We start from the raw sequence: 19,275 nt of genomic DNA, 5'->3' as shown, positions 1-19,275 counted from the left end.
ATTTCTGGGTATGTTGCGAGATGAAATGTGAAGTCTAAATTCATCTTTTTTGGTTGTGGTTATCTATTTGTCCCAGCACCATGAAAATACTATCCTTTCCTCCATTGAATTGCCTTGGTACCTTCATTGAAAATCAATTGACAATCAATGTAAAAGTTCTATTCCATTGATTTATGTGTCTGTCCTTTTGCCAGTACAAGACTAGTTTGATTCCTGCAGCTTTATAACTTTATAACTTTATAACTTTATAATCAGGGATTGTAAGCCCTCCAACTTTGTTCTTTTTAAGGATTGTTTTGGATTTTCTGGGTTCTTTGCATTTCCTTACATTTGTTAGGATTGGATAGTTATTTTCTGGGGGTGGGGGAAAGGCCTGCTGGGATTTTGATAAAGATTGCATTGAATCTATTGATCGATTTGGGGAGAACTAGCATTTTATTAAAACTGAGTCTTCTAATTCACAAGCATGGATGTTCTCCACTTAGGTAGATCTTTAATTTATCTCAGCAACGATTTGTAATTTTCTATGTATACATTTTACACTTTTGTTAAATTTTTTCTGAACTATTTTATTCCTTTTTATACTCTTGTAAATAGAATTCTTAATTTCATTATCAGTTTATTGCTTGGATATAGAAATTTAAATGATTTTTGTATGTTAATCTTTTACCTGTGATCTTGCTGAATTCATTTTTAGTGCAACAATAGTTTTTGGTGGATCCCTAGGATTTTCTAAATACAAGGTCACATCATCTGAGAATAAAGACAGTTTTATTTAATCCTTTCCAATCTGGATGCATGTTTTTTCTTTTTCCTGGCTGATTGTACTCACTCTTGTTTTCATTTTAAGTAACTCTTTCTATACTTTTGTTCTTTACTATAAAAAAAATTTTAGATAATAAAAATTGTTATTACATAAAATATAAAGAGACGTATTACAGTTTAATTCCAATTTATTAATAAATTCACTAATTTTCTTTTTTTAGCTTTAACTTATAGTAAGTACATACCAATCTGTCTTTTTATGATACAACTGGTTTGAAATTAAGTTTATGGGCTTGAACTTAAATGTGTGTTTCAGAGATACAATGAGCACTGAAAATTTACCCCCAATAATGCACAGTTTAGAAGTTCTTCATTTGGGCTACAATGGAATTTGTAATTTAATTCAGCTACAACTAAACAGACTAAGAAATTTAAAATTCCTCTTTCTACAGGGTGAGTAGCAACAGCATTAATGTGTAAGTCTTTTTTATTAAAAACTGATTTGATTATCATTCTTTTTTATTAAGCAAATACAAGCATCAACATATACTTAAAACAGATTCATTGACAAAAATATTTAGTAATTACAAATGGATTTTTCTTGGGTTATCTGCATAAATAAGGTAAATACAATATTCTATGGGTATGGAATATTGCATTCTCTAGGAGAATATTCTATAGTCCTAGAAAGTGCAATATTCTAAGGCTATGTAAAGTATTACATCATAATTTACTTTTATATCATATTATATTTTAAAAACAATAGAAAGTAACCAGTGAATAATTTACAAGTACTAATTAAACTCATAATTGTGCTAGGTACTAAGAAAGATACAGAAATACTATATTCTTATAATGATATGTAATTGAGATCCTTGTTCTAAAGTAATTTAAGATCTGCCCGTGGAGATATACAGAAACAAAGATGAATTAAGTTCTGACTATGTGTAATAGTTGAGTGTAATAGAAATTTAGAGAAAAGAGAAACTCAAACATTAACTCCTCTACAAAACTAGGACTCTGAAAGACTGATAGACTTTAGATTGAAGGTGAGCGTGACTAAGGGCTTTGTAAGTGGAGAGGGGTTTGGGAGAGTCACAAGGGCAAGACTGCAGTGTCTGTGGGCCACTCTGAAAAGGGACCAACCTAATGAAAACAAAGGGTATACAGTTCTCTGGGTTATATAAAGCGTCACAACATGATCAATTGGATGGATAATGTTCATTTTGCAGTTGAAAATAAACAGGAATTGTAAATTTTTAGAAAAGTAGCATGAGAAAAAAACAAGGTTTGGAACATTAATCTAACAATAATTAATGACACAGAAGAGAGATTGGGAGATCCATCAGTGAGATATGTGGGGAGATATCTTTATAGCTGATCTGAGTGCAGTTACTTTTTTCTGAAAAACAGGCTTTTCTAGACCATGTTTTCAATGTTTTGATGCATCTTTTTGCCTATTAAGGGTGCTTATCAGTTGGGTCAAGAATTTGGAGACATAAAGGAGGAAGAAATTGAGCACAACAATGTCAGATCTTTTAAAAGATACAGTGACATACAAAAAAAGCAGACAACCTAACCCTAGAAAGTCTATTTTAATCTAATAACGTAAAGAGGCAGTGTGTTATGTTGCCACATCTAGCATGGCAAATTAGAGTGATGCAGGAAGTGAGGCAGTTTACTCTGACAATAATGGTTCCCTCGATTATGATTCAATATTGGGTAAGATATTGTCTACATAGATTATTTCATTCAACCTTCACAGCAACCCAACATGGTAAGTAATTTTATATGCAATTTACAACAACAGCAAAAAAGATATTGAATCTGGGGCTAAATAATTTACCTTAATCTGTGCCAGTGAGTGGTATGGCACAGAGTAAAACATTAGTCTGACTCCATGTATTTTCTATCCAACATGAAGGACACAATAAGCGCCTGGGCTACAGTAGTGTCAGTGGGAAGGGTGAGTAAGAAGTGAGTCCAACATGCAGTTTAAGAGGAGGAAATATTAGGACTTAATGACTAATTACGTATATAAAGAGAGAAAAATAGTTCGAGATGTTTTTATGATTTCATTAGAGACTGGGCAAAAAGAAGATACTAAAGCTTAGATAAAGTCATTGGGAAAGGTAGCTCATTTGCAGTATGGAAAGATCAGTTAGTGTTGTGATACCTTCAAGACATAAAAATGGATACTTTTTAAAGCAGTAATATTGGGCTACAGGTTGGGACTAGAGATGTATATTTTAGAATTATCACAGTGGAGGTGACAGGTGAAGTCATACTGTATGTACTTACTTAGGAAATAAGTATAAAGAAAAAATGAAAAGCCAGAAAGAGATATGGAGGCATACACCTCCAACCAACTATCTCCCTAACCTCCCAAACCCTACCCAGTGATCTCATTTAACCTTAGTTACTTCTTTAAAAATCGTATCCCCAAATATAGTCACATTCTTAGATACTAGGGGTTAGGACTTCAACATATGAATTGGGCCGGGGGGGTAGGAGCAGGTGAGACACAATTCAGTCCATAATGGACAAGGAGAATGAATAGTGAATGAAACACAGTGTGGCATAGTAGAAATAGTACTGAGCTTAAAATGTAAAAGGTCTAGGTGTTGACACTTTTATGTCTTTGAGCAACTCACTTAACTTCTCAGTTTTATGACAATTAAAAATGGTAAATTTTCCCCTATTTTCAGACTCTAATAGGAAACACATATAAAAGCATTTTGTCAACTCAGGTGTCTTCTCATAGAAATTATAATTAATACCTAGAAAGGTATCGATTGCTACAGTAGAGAGAAATCACTGGTTATAAAGAAAGGATTGGGGTTTTAAAGAATGTAATGAATTCTTTTTAAATGTGGTTGTGGTGCAAAAATATGTTTTGTGAAAGAACACAATTAAGGTATATTCTTCCAACTTAACAAATTAGTTTAATGAATAATTAGATATATACCTACTTGAATACCTATTAGAATAATCAGATACACTCAGTAAGCTTATCCTTTGCAGTACTTTTATATATTTACTTTTGTCGATACCAACTATTTTAGCACTTAACCAACAGACATATTAGATCAACGCAGTACACTGTGTACATCACGTCTTGATTTTTCAAACATCAAATATTATTTGATGATGATGCTACTTTCTTGTAAATTACATTTCTATTTCTTCTTTGAAATATGTTCTTTTCAATACTTTACTTTAAAAACATCATTTGATTAAAAAATATTTAAACGAAGATAAATAAGCTTTTTTCAGGAAGTTTAGGCTCACTTCACATATGACATATCTTTTTTAGGGAATGAAATCAGTCAAGTTGAAGGGCTTGACAACTTAGTTGTCCTTCAGGAATTGGTAGTGGACCATAACCGCATCAGAGCATTTAATGACAGTGCCTTTGCCAAACCAAGCTCTCTGTTGGCACTTCACCTGGAAGAAAACAGACTACGAGAGCTGAGCAAATTACAACCTTTAGTAAAACTAGAGAAACTCTTCCTAGGATATAATAAAATCCAGGTAATGTTATTTTGTTTTTTGTCATGAGATTCCTAAGACAACTCCTCTGAACATAAAGCTTCCAAACACACCAATGAAAATATTACTAGTGTGTTACTTATCATTTATATGCCATGAAAATACTCTGTGATGCAGAGGCATATAAATAGTCTGCGATACAAAGATGTTGGCCCTGCTTCTAGACTTACAAACCCAACCAGCCCACATACATCCACCTGCTAAAAAGGGTTAATTCCAAATGTTTTAAGGCTCTTCCCAGAAGTCCTCTCTAAAAGATCGTATTTCTTATTCTCTTGATCTCTTCCTTCATAGCTTGCTGTTTTCCCTTAATCTTTTGTTTAGGTTCCTTTCTCTTTGTCCCTTGTATACCTTTTGTAAGTTTTTGGTTTGTGGTTATCCTAGGTTTATGTATATCATTCTTTATCTACAGCATTCTATTTTAAGTTGATAGGCATTTAAGTTGAAATATATTCTATAAAGACTACATTTTTACTCCCCCGCTTCATGTTTTATGTTATTGATGTCGTATTTTAGATCTGTTTGTGTTGTGTTTCTCCTATTTATTGTAGCTTGAATTGAGTTTGATACTTTTTTCTTTGAACCTACTAACCTTTGTAGTAGCAACAATAATCAAAACAGTATGATACTGGCATAAAAACAAATATATAGGCCAATGAAATAGAATAGAGAGCCCAGAAATAAATTGTCACAAGAATATGCAATGGGCTAAAGATAGTCTTCAATATGTGGTGCGGACAAAACTGGACCAATACATACAAAAAAAAAAAAATTAAACTAGACCACTTTCTTATACCGTATACAAAAATAAACTCAGTATGGATTAAATACTTAAATATAAGACCTGAAACCATAAAACTCGTAGAAGTAAACATAGGCAGTAAACTCTTTGACATCGCTCTTAGCAACATCTTTTTGGATATGTCTCCCCAAGCAAGAAAAACAAAAGAAAAAACAAACAAATGGGACTACAGCAAACTAAAAAGTTTTTGCACAGCGAAGGAAACAATTATCAAAACAAAAAGACAACCTACTGAATGAGAGAATATATTCATAAATGATATATCTGATAAAGAGTTAATATCCAAAATATATTAAAAAACATACGATTTTACACCAAAAACCTAAACAATCCATTAAAAAATGAGCAGAGGACCTGAATAGGCATTTTTCCCAAGAGGAAAGATGGCCAATAGACATAAGGAAATATGTTCAACATCACTAATCAGGGAAATGATAAAACCACAATGAGCTATCACCTCACATCTATCAGAATGGCTCTCAACAATAAGTCAACAAATAAATGCTGGCGAAGATGTGGAGAACAGGGAACCCTTGTACACTGTTGGTGGGATTGTAAATTAGTACAGCCACTATAGAAAACAGCATGGAGAGTCCTCAAAAAATAAAAATAGAGCTGCCATACGATTCAGTAATTCTACTTCTGCATTTTTATCCAAGGAAAATAAAAACACTAATTCAAAAAGATATATGCACCCCACATTCATTGTAGCACCCCACATTCATTGTAACAGCCAAGATATGGAAGCAACCTAGCTGTCTATAAATAGATGAACAGGTAAAGAAGACATAGTATATATACAATATGGAATATTATTCAGCAATAAAAAAGAATGAAATCTTGCCATTTGTGACAACATGAATGGACCTAGAGAGTATTATACTAAGTGAAATTTGTCAGACAGAAAGACAAATACCATATGATCTCACTTATATGTGGAAAATTAAAAAATGAATAAACAAAACAAAACAGAAATAGACCCATAAATACAGAATACAAGCTAATGGTTGCCCAAAGGGAGGGTGTAGGGTGAGTGAAACTTAAAAAAAAAAAAGATGATTTTCTTGAGGCCATAAAGTGGGGTAACCAGGCATCCTGGTTTGCCTAAGGCAGTCCCATCTATTCTTGCAGTCTTGGCATTATTATTAATATCAATCCATTTAACCATCAAAGATATATAAAAAAATAAAGAGAAAAGAAAAAATAAAGATCTTAGTAATCACCTGAGAATGGAAATGACTCCATGAAATAGTCCACTGCTATTTCCTGCCCTGAATGAAAAGCTCCAATCCAGACCTATTATGATGACTGACATAAGTACTTATCCTGACAGTGTACTCAAAACCTAACAACCATTGGTGTGCTGGTTAATATTTAACAGATGACTCTCCAGGGGGAAAAAAGTCCTGATCAATACCATTTGCCAATGCTCCATGGTATAATTTCTTTCACTACAGCCAATTTCAAACTAAAAGACCATTTCACAAAATTCCTGAAAATTTACCAGATGATTTTTGTGAGCCACTATGAAGTAATTTCAACACACCATTGTGAAAAATACTGTATATTAAAAAGAGGAAGCCATCAACCCTTTTCCTTAAATTATGAACATACTAGTTTGTTTGGTGTCTCTTTATACCAGCATTATCCTCTACAAATTTCTCACATTAACATTTCCCATGAGAAAGATATTTTGATTAGAAATACTTCACTCGTGAACACTGCTATACTCCATTTAATTTGAGAAAATAAGACTTTCCACATTTCTATGCTTTCTAACCACTCTTTGGTTCCACAGATAGGAACTGCCTATGAGTCAAATGCACATGATCTCTGTAAGTAATTGACTGACTCTATAGATAACTGAGTTTTTTCAAAGTCCTCCTTTATACTGCCAAAATCAAAATAATAAAGATCAGTCATTTTAAAAATCAAATTCTACTTCCAAATGGTCTAAAATAGGTCTAAATTTTTTTATATATACTTCCTAGATGAATTGACTATGTCCACTTGTCATTCCAAATGCAAGCATATTAGTAACTTTGTTTTATGATAATGAACTAGCAACAATCTTAAACTAAGCTTATTGCCTAAATTTTATCTGAAATAGCATCTTAGAAATAATTTTGCAAAAATTAAAATGTACAGTATTTGTAAATTTTCACCAATGTTAAATAGATAATAAATAATAGATAATAGATAGATAATAGATAAATAATAGTAAATAATGCCATCCAAGGGAAGGCAAGTCATTCAACTAAAGAAACAGTTTTTCAACTACATACATTCCCAGAAAATATATCAGAATGCAGTCTACTCAATATCACATGCTCCTTTATGGTTAAGGTTGTTTTAAATATGTACATTTGAAATTGTTTAGACTGATTCACCTTTTTTCCTCCACACTTCTGGGTCAGTTCTTTAGGGAATTAACCAACTATAATCTGACTCCTAGAATAGATCATAACTTTTCTGAGAAATAATTTGGTCTTTTCTTGCAAGTGCTGCTACATTGCCTCTTTCCCATGTTAGAATGTCATCTCTGCCAATCATTTATTTGGAAATAATGGTACACAGATCGGTCTTTAATCAACAATACAGAATATTGTCATTCACGCTCACTTCAGTGGATTCATCATGAACTAGCTGCAATCTAAGACTTATATAATTACTTCAAATCAGTGTGTATGTGTATTTGAAGACATTGGATCTAACCAAATAATAACTTACTAACTTTTGAATAGGATATGGCAGAACTAGAAAAACTTGATGGTATCTCTTCTCTCAGAGAGCTTACAGTTTATGGCAATCCGGTGAGTATGTTACTTTTCTAACAGTTAATCTATTTATAGTTGTATATAATTTATTTTTATATAATGTGAGAAAGGATTTAATTTTATCTGTCTCCATATGCATAGATAGTTATCCAAGCACAATTTATTGACTAGTGTCTTCTTCCAACTGATTATGGTATAAACTGCCGTTATCATATGTACGAGGGTCAGTGTTAGGATTCTACATTGTATTATTCAATGGCTTACTTGTCAATTCCTGTCCTGCTATTACACTTTGCTAATTACTAAAGTTTTATATTAAGTTCTGATGTCTGGTAGAGTACACATCTCTAATTTTCTTTCTCTTCCACCTTCTCTTTTTCTTTCTTCATTGTCTTGGCTATTCCTGGCCCTTTACACTTTCTATGAGTTTTAGCAAACAGCTTCTCAAGTTATGTGAGAATCTTGATATTTTAATTACACTTGCATTGAATTTATAAATTAATTTTGAGAGAAATTTGCCATCTTTCTTGCTGGAGTCTTCGTAGCACACTTATCTACCTCATACCTGCACAAATTGTGAAATATGACAATGGCAGATAGGTGAAAATATTTTGCTTAATGAGAAAGCCAAATGGGCCTGCTAATAGATCCTAGAAATGGGCAGTCATGGTCACCCAGTAACAGAAAATACTTGATTCAGGACTTTTCACGTGGGAGGAGAGCTTCTCTTGGAGGAACAGAATGCATTCTCCCAGCAATGAACTCCTTCCTGAAAGGAAAGACAGGAACTAAACACGCCTAATTCAGTCTTCCCAGATTTATCAGTTAAGTCACTCTGCTTCCCCTAGTGTAGGCGTGAAGGGCTTGAGAGAACCCATAGAGCTATTTCCACCAAAAAAGAAATACAATAAGTAGTCTTACCTAATATTTACAGTATTAAGCCCTCCCATTCATAAACAAAAGTATCCCTGTATTTTTATGTTCTTTAATAATGATTTATAACTTAGTCCTAAAGGTTTTCATTATCTTTGGTTCAATTTATTCTGTTGTTTTAATAGCTATTTTAACAATATATTTTTACATTTTTCTAATTGGTATCAAAGTTTAGAAATTCTGATTTTGCATATTATTCTTTGTCCAGGAACCTTGCTGAACTCTCTGTTTTTAGTTCTAATATTAGGATTGCAAATTTTGTTAGATTTTCTCTATAGACTATCATATTATCTTTAATAATGACTCGATTATTTCTTTCCAATCCTTATGTTTTTTATTTCCTTTACTTTTCTTAGTGTGCTGGCTAGGATCTCTATTACAGTGTCGAATAGAAAATTATAGTAGACTGACTTCAAAAGAATGCTTCTCAGTTGTAGCGGTTAAATGTTTGCTCTTGGGTAGATAACCTTCAACATTTTAAGGAAGTTCCTTTCTAATTCCAGTTTACTATCTGTTTTTATCATGAACGGACATTGGCTTTTGAATAATTAGTAATATAGTTTTTCTCTTTAATCTGTGAATAGGTAAATTACAGTAATAGACTCTAGGTTTAAACCATCCTTAAATTCCTGAGATAAATACTACTTGGTCATATTTATACTTTGCTGGATTCAATCTACTAAGATTTCATATAGCGTATCTGTATCTATGGAAATAAGAAAATTATATAATTTTATCTTCGTATTCTTTTCAAGTTGATCAAGGCTGTTTTCTTGCCTCATGATATTAATTGGGGAGCTCTATTTTTCTACTCTGTGAATTAGTTTATACAGAAGAAGACACATGTGTTCCTTGAAGGATAATTAGATTTTATCTCTAAAACTCTCTGGGCTTAATATTTTTTAAGTTAGTTTTAAACTACTTACTCAGAATTTTTTGAGGCTATTAATCTAGTCATGTTTTCTATTTCTTCAAAAGTCAATATAGAGAAGTTTTATTTTTTCTATAAAATTGTCCTTTTCAACTAAATTTTAAATGTATTGCTATCATAGTACTCTCATGAATTTTTAAAATCTCCACTTTACCTGTTTTATCACCTTTTTATACCTAAATTTGTTGATTTTTGCTTTTTCTCTTTTATTCTTGATAAGTCTTGCTAAAGGTTTGTCTATCATATTAATCTTTTCAGAGAATGTATTTTAATTTTATCAAGTATACTATTTCTTTGTTTTTTATTTCATTGATTTCCAGTCTATTATTTCCTTCTTTTAGTTTCTTGGAATTTGCTTTTTAAAAAATTCTTCAGTAGGATGCCTAGCTCATTAATATTTAATATTTCTTATAATTGAATAAATTTTAAGTTACAAAACACTGCTTTAGCAGCATTCTGAAAGTTTTGATATGTCGTATTTTTCCTGTTCTTTATTTCTTAAAATCTACTTTCCAAAAGATTTCTTCTTTAAACCATGAATTATTGAGGGGCGTGTATGTTCATTTAAAACCTATCAGGTGTTTTTAGTTATCTCTTGGCCATTTATTTCTAATGTTATTACATTTTAGTCAGAGAATACAGTCTATTTATTTCAATCTTTGGTATTTATTAAACTTATTTTCTGGCCTAAAATGTGGTCAAATTTTTCTTTTTACTCAATTATATGTCTTAGAGAGCTCTCTCCATTAATGTATATACATACTACATTTGAAAAAATAGACTGTTTATTCATTTCCTTTTGATTATTGTTTGTTTTCTTTTTGCAAACAGTGGTGCATATTTCTTTTGCTATCTCAAACACTGCAACACATTTTCTGTGTTGTCAGTCCCCAACATCACTTCCATGTTTAGAGATTTGCTAGAAGGGCTCATGGGATTTAGCATATAGTCATACTCATGGCTAAGATTTATCAGTGACATAGTAAGCATACACAGCCAGGTGATGAGTGGAAAAGACACAGGCAGAGTCTGGAGAAGTCCGTGTGCAGAATTCCTTCTGCTCTTTCTCTTCTTATTGAGAGGTCGCAACAGTACACACTCTTCACCCAGCAATAAAAATGCAGCAACTGTGGGTTATGTTTCTGACCAGGGAATCCCATTAGACTTAGCATTCAAGAATTTTACTGGGGGCTGGTCACATAGGTACCCTATGCCTATTACATACCAAAATTTCAGACTCCCAGAAGGAAAGCAGGTCAAGCTTAAATCATATTTTTTGTATATGTAGTTTAGGTACAGTGAACTACCCTTATGCTAAGGAATGTGGGAACACTTCCAAAGTACCAATCACTAGTCAAGAGCTATCCTTGCAAGTAGACCCTTCTAAAGATAACAGCCTCTTTCTACACGTCTTCTTATGCACATATGCAAATATTTTTAAGAGTAGGTTGGCACTATGAAGTGATGGATCATACAGTTCAATAGATGTGTATTGAATTAAATTGCATAGTGCCTATGGGAAAATACATGTTTCAAACTAATTACTTACAAGTGAACTTTTATAATATAATCCTATTCATGAATTGCGATTGCCTGTAGTTAATGAACAATATCATATACACTAAATAAAGACACTAAACCTCAAGTGGTAGCCTTGGTTAAAAAAAAAAAAAAGGAAAAAACGTGTTCTTAATTTCATTTACCATAATAGAGAATTGAGAAATCTTTCAAAAAGGGAGCTCATATTTTTATCATTTGTCATTTTTGCTGCTTGTGCTAAATTTTCTTCTCTACAAAGGTTAATCTTTGAAATAAAAGGTTTTTTAAGGAAATATTATTTTTAACTTTATTCAGATTTGTAGAAAAATGCTACATCGCCACGTGCTCATATTTCGACTGCCTAACTTACAGATGTTAGATGGAATTCCTGTGAATTCAGATGATAGGGCAAAAGCTGAATTTCACTTCTCTGAACTACAAGCAAAGAAAAATTCGGTAACATTTATATTATTTATACTTTTTCTTTTAAAATATATAAATTATCAGTAAATGAACATTGTATTATATATTGTGCATCTTTACTTGAATATTTAAACATAGGCTATGATGTTTTTGTCGATTATTTTAGTATGTATTTAGTGACTACTATCGAAGGCAGCTTGATCTGGTGAATACACACTCCCACCCACCCACACACTCACACACACAAATATACACACACAAGTAGGGAAGCTCTTTTTTTTAATAAAATACTCTGACATAAAGCAAATTATTTTAAATCTGTGTGCCTCTTGCTCAGTATATGTCTGATAATGCTATATCACTTTCATAAACAGAAACTAACAATATAACTCTTTCCACTAAGCAGAGAGGAAGAGAAGGAAGGAATTCTGAGCTCAACTCTCTGGACTATGTAGTTTCTCTAACAAGAGAGATGTGTACCTCTTTTCTTCCATATTAGCAGAATAATTGGACCTTGTACCTATGAACTCTAAAAAGGTATCTGACTGGTAGGAAAGGGATTAGAAAGAGAAGAAGCCACCAAAGCATGTCATTAAGGGATCCTGTCATTGATCAGCAGGGTTCTTCAAGACCATGCTCCAAAGACTAAATACAGAAATGCTATGTGTTGTTTTTTGTTTGTTTGTTTGTTTGTTTGTTTGTTTGTTTGTTTAACAAAGAAGTGATATTATTAGAGCTGTGCCTTTGCAACATTTGAGAAAGGAGAGGCTGGAGACAGGGAAACCATGTAAGAGGTTTTTAGAATAATCGAAGAGAGAGGTTATGAAGAACTGGACTAAGGAGGGCAGTGAGTGAGAATGTAAGTGAACCTCTAATGTAGGTGAAAGCCAGAGAACTAGGACATTAGTGAACAAAGATTAATTTTAAAAGTCATATTTAGGAAAGAAATGAGACTACTGTAGATACTTTCACTTAATTCACTCTATTACCCAATGCTCTCCATTCCCTCTGTAACACAAACCGATTCCCAGAGCATACTGAACGTTTAATACTAGTAAACACCCCTCTAGTCCACTCCTGCCTTCAGCAATAGATTCATGTATTTAACAAAAGTTGAATGTGTTTTTTCAAAAATTTGTTAGTTCTTTTATTTTAAATAAACGGATACGCTATAAATATGCATTTTAAATTGTTATTTATATGTTTCTATGAAAACCAAATGCCATATTTTGGAACATCTGGATAAAGATCAGTGTCGAGAGAGAGAGAGAGAGAGAGAGAGAGTCAATTTCAAGTTAGATTGGGAGAAAAAAACTTTGAAATATAGGAGAAAAGTATAAAAATTCAGACAAAATACGTGGGGAAATTATTCTAAAAAACCTAGACAGATTCTTTTATTTAAATTTTTCTCCATGTCTTGCTACTTTAAAGAAATCCAAACTAGAAATTATAGGCAAAACCTTAAGGATGGATTTATCCAAGAACAATTAGATAAAATACCAATCAAGAGTATTCTTACTTACAGAAAAGGCCTTGGCACTTCATCAAAAGATTGGCGAGTACATGAACTTTTGTGTTCTCAATTTTTTAAGGAAAAATATGAATTATACATATAATTCTTAATTATTCTCTTTTTTATTAACCTTGACTTTTTTTTTGATTAACCAAGTGGCTTCTATTATAGGTCAAAGTAGCTACAGAGACCTGTGAGACTTAAAGCTGTACCATATTAATAAAGATTATCTAGATTAGGCAAAGAAAATTGGTTCATTCGTCGGTGGTATCTACGAAAAAATTTTTTTTAAAACTATGTTTCATGAAAAAATGTTAGCTACTAATCTGTATGATATTTCTGAGAGAGAGCACCATCTAATGTCATCTACTAAAATTATTGTCATAGGTCTTTCAAAAGAGAATAATCAAATAAAATTTAGTTCAATGATTTAAGCCTCCTTTCCCTTTCTCTATATTATATTCCTGAAGCAAGTCAGTTCTTGCTTTCAGAAGCAGAAAACTAAAGAAAACTTTAGTTTCCTATTGCTGCTATAACAGATTACCTCAAATTTAGTGGCTTGAAACAACACGAATTTATTATCTGAGGTCAAAAGTCCAAAAATCAAGTTGACAGGGCTAAAGTCAAAAGTATCAACAGGGCTGCATTCCTTCTGGAAATTTTAGGAGAGAATTTCTTCTTTGCCTTTTCATACTTCTAGAGGCTATCTGAATTCTTTGGCTCATGGGCCTCTTCAGCAGTGGCATCACATCTCTCACTCTGACCCTTCTGCCTCCCTCTTATAAGAGCCCTTATGATTCTATTGGGCCCACCTAGATAATCCAGGATAATCTCCCCATCTCAGAATACTTAATTTAATTATTCCTGCAAAGTCCCTTTTGCCCTATAAGGTAACATATTTTTTGGAGATTAGGATGTGGATGGACATTTTTTGGTGGGGGGGAGGGGGGGCGCACATTCTTCTGCCTACCACACCACATATGTGAAGGCTCTAGTGAGGGACCTATAAAAATTGTCACATTAAAATTTATAAATTCTATTTTAAGGTGATGTTGGTTAAATTTGAAAAATTACGTGTAAACTACATATAAATTCACTAAATAACGTATCAAGAAACTACTTTGAGAAACTTTAAAGATCTTAATTTTTATACATATTTTTAATTGGCTTAATATAGCAGAAAAAAGTGCATAAACTGAAATATTAGTCAGTGATGAGTATTTCACTACAGTGTTTGCTCGTTGGCTATTCTATTTCTCATATAGTGAACTCATTTTCCGTTACTAAACTATGATGCTGTCTAAGTGATTCTAGATACCTATTCTAGCCATTTGAATCAGTGCCATATATAAGAATTTAATTCTTTCTACTTATTTTATATATAAACATTTTATTTATTTAAACATTTTTGATTCTTCTACACATAGGATAATAAAGGGTATTTGAAGTCTTTATTTTGGAGAAATCTATTTGAAGATTAATAATAATTTTTATTTTCATGGCTAGAATAAAATTGAGTCATTACTTCTTTTGGCTGTTCAGAAAACAAAAGAACAGAATACTTTTCAAGTTTATCAGTTCAATCTAATGTATTATTTGTTTTAGTTGTTCCTATTCTTTTTTAACAGCAGATCAAGAATAAATGAAATCTAAAGTTGTCCTTTAAACTAGAACATTTTTGGTGCTTTGGTTTCAGAAGAAAACTTGACAACATTCTTAATTAGTGATGGGAAGAGATTCCCACAGAAGAATTAGTTAGGGAATTGAGGACTGGCCAGCTTCAATAAAAGGCCTGATACCTTAGTGTTCATTACAAAGCTCCACTCTTGGTAACACTTAAGTATGAAGGAATTCAGTAATTTTACACAAATAACAAAAGCCTATACTTTTAAAAAAGTTGAACCATATATTCAAAATTTATATTTTTTAAAGTATAAACAAGATCAGTCTTAATGAAGACAGAGCAGACATAAATTTCCAGGGAAACCAAGTCCATTTGCTGATTCCTGAAATTCTTTAAAAAGCTTCTTAATCCTCAACTAACTTAAAATGTAAACACGAGAGTTAGCACATTCGTTAAAAGTGATTGTGCTAAACAATGCCTTTCCTAATCCTACTTATTAGTTTTTGAAAAACTAACTGCAAGGCTCCTAATGAGATATGGTGAGAAATGCAAAGATATAGAAGATATAACTCCTACCATCCAGAAATTCCTCTTCAGAAAAAAGAAGAAACAATACAAAGCCTTCATTCTCTTTTTCTTATTTCTACACTTTCCTCTTTAAGACCCTTTGGAAAGGAGGAGGTGCCATCACACTAGATTCTAGTGATGAAATGTAATCTGAAAAGACAGAACATAATGTTCTGTGGGAGATTAAGGGCCCAAAGACTGATCATTTCACACAGTTTTGGCTTCTTACCAACTCTGAGTTTAGGCGAGTATTTAAGTCATGACCTAAAAAATTTTGAATATCAAGTGGGGCTTGTAAAAAGGACTAAACCTATTGATTTGAGTTTTGAAGGTGAGGGTTCTTATTTTATTTTATTATGCAGTTTATTCCAGTTACCAGTTCTCCTATGGATGGTGGATCATTTGGCCAAGTGAAAGCTCCTCACATAAAGATAACGAATGTAATTCTGCCTGATGGATTTAGCCATTACTTGGGCTCTGACTTCACTTTAACTCCTGAAGTCGAAGGTATTTTTTTTTTTCAATTACAGTTGACATTCAATATTATTTACATAATTTACAAAGATATCCCCCCAATTAGTCTAGAACCCACCTAGCACTATACATAGTTATTACAATATTATTGACTATATTCCCTATGCTGTACTTTACATCCTGTGACCATTTTGTAACTACCAATTTGTACTCTTAATCCTTTCACCTTTTTTACTCAGCCTTCCAAAGAGTAAATGTAAAAAATGAAACAAAAAAAAACTTCATTTGAAACAAAAATAACACTTTGATTTCTAATACTACTTAAAATTGCATGTTTTATATTTCCTCAAATTGCATGTTTCTTCAAGTTTCATGTGGCCATTCTGATTTCAAAGAGTCTATAATATTTTTTGGTTCTGCTCAACTACTAATATGTTGTAGCTAAACATTTGTTCATAATTTGAATTTTGTATTACTTGTACAATTATTTCCTGACATTTCTTTTCAAAGCTTTTATTTAATTTTGTGTATTTCATAGCAAATGACTACTAAGACCACTTTAATAGCACATCCTGCTAAAAGTAGAAATCAGAGGATTAAAAATATTGATAACAACACACTCTTGCGGTACAAAAGATGTCTTAGAATGATTAGACTTATCCTTGAAACCATAAGTAAAATAATCACGAAGCTAATACTAGGGAAGAGTTTCAAGAGATATAGCTCTAAAGGAGGAAATATACTAAAAGGGCAGGACATGGAAATGGTTCATTCTATTATATACATTTTAATTCAGACTTAGATCAAGCCTTTTCCCTAATTCTCATATTCCCAAATATGGCTGCCATATTTATGAAATTGGAGCTAGCTATTCCTTCTTCAAGGGGCTCACCTCTTCCATTTTCTTTTAACATCACACATTGCCTCAGAACATTGTTAGACAATATAACTGAACATTACAATAATTACGAAAGGATCTGAGGGCCTACTAAGAATAGTAGGTTGCTCTGTGTGATTATTTTTAAAGGAAACTCAGTTTTAAGAAACCCAACATAATTTACTGTTAAAATGTTACATTTTGTTTAACTTATTTTCCACAATTTTACATACTTATGGCTTCAAGGTTTTAATTATAATGAGGATTTTTATGCTTTTCTCCAGTAGATATAACTAACAGTAAAACTGGACATACCAAATTGTTACCAGCCTCTTCAACAGTATAATGTCATCTTCAGGAATGTCATCAATATCTTTTTTTTTTTTTTAGCATTAGTTCAACTCTGGGTTCATCTCCATAACTTCCTTCTCAGATATCTTTCTTCAAGATTCATTGTGCAGCTATTTATTAGGATTTTCTGGGAAAGTTCTGTAATTTCTTTTTTATTTTCTGACTATGTTACCCCAATATTTATTTCAAAAAGTATAGTTATGTTATCTCTAGATACCCATATTATTAAAAATAACCTAAAAAAACATCAAGTTGACCCACTAACTCAGAGAAATTTAAGCAGCATTAAGTCCTACAAATATATTGCAATTTTATAATTTTATTAAAAATTTTTTCCTCTACTCCCCAAAAAGTTTTTAATTAATGTTACGAAATATGTATAGCATACATTCAACTAAAGGACAACAAAATTGTATTACTTATTTTATTACTTAATGATTCTAATCGTTTTATAATTCCTAATTTCAGACAAGAAAAACAAGAATGCAGGGATTCTGACAAATAATCCTCGGAGCATCCATGCTGAAATAGCTTTTCAGCAACTCAGAGGGATAAATATCTCTCCATCTCTTTTATCACATCAGAATGTGGCATCTCCAACTGCACAAATATACACAAGCAACCAAGATGAGAGAAGGTAAAGCTATTCAGTTTTAATATCATTTCTCATCATTAAAAACAAACCACCTCAGATTTGCTAGTCACATACAAAAGTAGGAAAAATTGTTATATACTATTATATATTTACTCTGAGAGCTGGCATAAACTGCCAGATAGCATAGGACTTCTCCCATATCCACCAAACCTTCCCCAAAGTCCAGTGTATTTACACCATAATTCAAAAAGGCTTAGAAATGGCTATCAAGGTAGAATAGTGCTCACCTAGTACTTATGCAAGGAAAAATTGAAATAATTACATGAGAACTACTTTTAATTATATTCTTTCCCAACTCACTTCTACTCACTGAACATGCAAAGCAATTCATTTATGTTTTGAACAACAGGTAAATTCAACTCTCTGAAATCACAAAGGCTGAGAATTTTGTGAATTCTTCAAACCTCTTCTTTATAGTTCCCACTTGCACTTCCTCACATCTGGATTCTAGCCCTAGATGCCAGTCCATGCCTAAGAATTTGCTCATTAAGAATCTACTCTGCTGCTATATACCTGTTTGCCTAGATCTCCAATTATTTGTCCCCCAGCTTCTTTGTAGCCAAGCAGATCTAGATCTAGCTCTTTCTGTACTGACTTCCCTGCTATAATCAGTCATGTCCTGAGTCCTGAGGATAATCTGATTTTTAGGTAGCCAAGAATAGTATCATTTTCTCTTTTGTCTTTTTGAATTGTACATATACAAAACACAGAAATTATTTACTGCAGAATTACTTTAAGTAAGCAAATCTATTAAGAAATTAAGTCAGCATTATTTAACTAATAAATATTTTATTTCTGACAGAATTCCTGGCAGCCACTTCCCAAGAGCGAATCGAATGTAACTGCTTAAAGAGAAATGAATATACACCAAGAAACCTATTTCTGTTTAGTAACTGTGCAAAAACTAGCAATGTCAAAAAAATATAAGATAATCATGTTACTTATGTTACTGAAGAGTGCATTCCATATGAAGATAATCTCTATCACCCTTAGTGAATTTAAATATCACCTCTCAAATTTTCTTTATGGTTATCTTAATTATTCTTTTAAATTTCTGTGTTATAAAAATCATGGGCTTATTTTATCATTCAACAATTTAAAAAGATATAAGTGACATAAAACGAAGTCCAAAGAATCAACTATTTAGTCATGGTATTGGAAGCATTTAGTTACAAAATCTCACTATGGCCTATCATATGAAGATACTAAGAAAGGTAATTTTAGGAAATAAGTTTACTTTCATTTGTAGAATATCTGTTCATTTGGGGTTACTTGAAACTAAAGCATACATTTCTTACCAAACACAATGATTACAAAAGCAAGATGAGTTTTGCTAGTTGAACCACAGATGATTTTTTTTACGACTATGCTTTGAAAAACCCTCAACTGGGTCTGCCCTCGGAATTGTTTAGAGAAGCAAACCATGGGAATCAATTGTACTTCCTGAAAGTGGCTAACTGTGGGTGCAACCAGTTATTCATGCTCTGCAAAT

The 19,275-nt window shown here is 32.2% G+C and overlaps 1 protein-coding gene across 1 annotated transcript in view; it reads left to right on the top strand.

The window, feature by feature from the left end:
* The window catches only part of LOC105310048 (leucine-rich repeat-containing protein 9), an 82,161-nt gene extending 63,356 nt beyond the window's left edge, over nt 1-18,805 (top strand). The window contains exons 28-34 of the mRNA XM_023526702.1: nt 1,082-1,218; nt 4,082-4,299; nt 7,864-7,932; nt 11,615-11,755; nt 15,789-15,933; nt 17,597-17,765; nt 18,586-18,805. Coding sequence (XP_023382470.1) covers nt 1,082-1,218; nt 4,082-4,299; nt 7,864-7,932; nt 11,615-11,755; nt 15,789-15,933; nt 17,597-17,765; nt 18,586-18,625 — 919 coding nt within the window. The 3' untranslated portion in view covers nt 18,626-18,805. The remainder of the gene's footprint in view (nt 1-1,081; nt 1,219-4,081; nt 4,300-7,863; nt 7,933-11,614; nt 11,756-15,788; nt 15,934-17,596; nt 17,766-18,585) is intronic.
* Nucleotides 18,806-19,275: the final 470 nt, after the last annotated feature.

The sequence above is a fragment of the Pteropus vampyrus genome, unplaced genomic scaffold, assembly GCF_000151845.1.
Source record: "Pteropus vampyrus isolate Shadow unplaced genomic scaffold, Pvam_2.0 Scaffold15, whole genome shotgun sequence".
NCBI classification, from domain to species: Eukaryota; Metazoa; Chordata; class Mammalia; order Chiroptera; family Pteropodidae; genus Pteropus; species Pteropus vampyrus.
The sequence above is the reverse complement of the archived record's forward strand: the minus strand, read 5'-3'. Positions and strand labels throughout refer to the sequence as shown.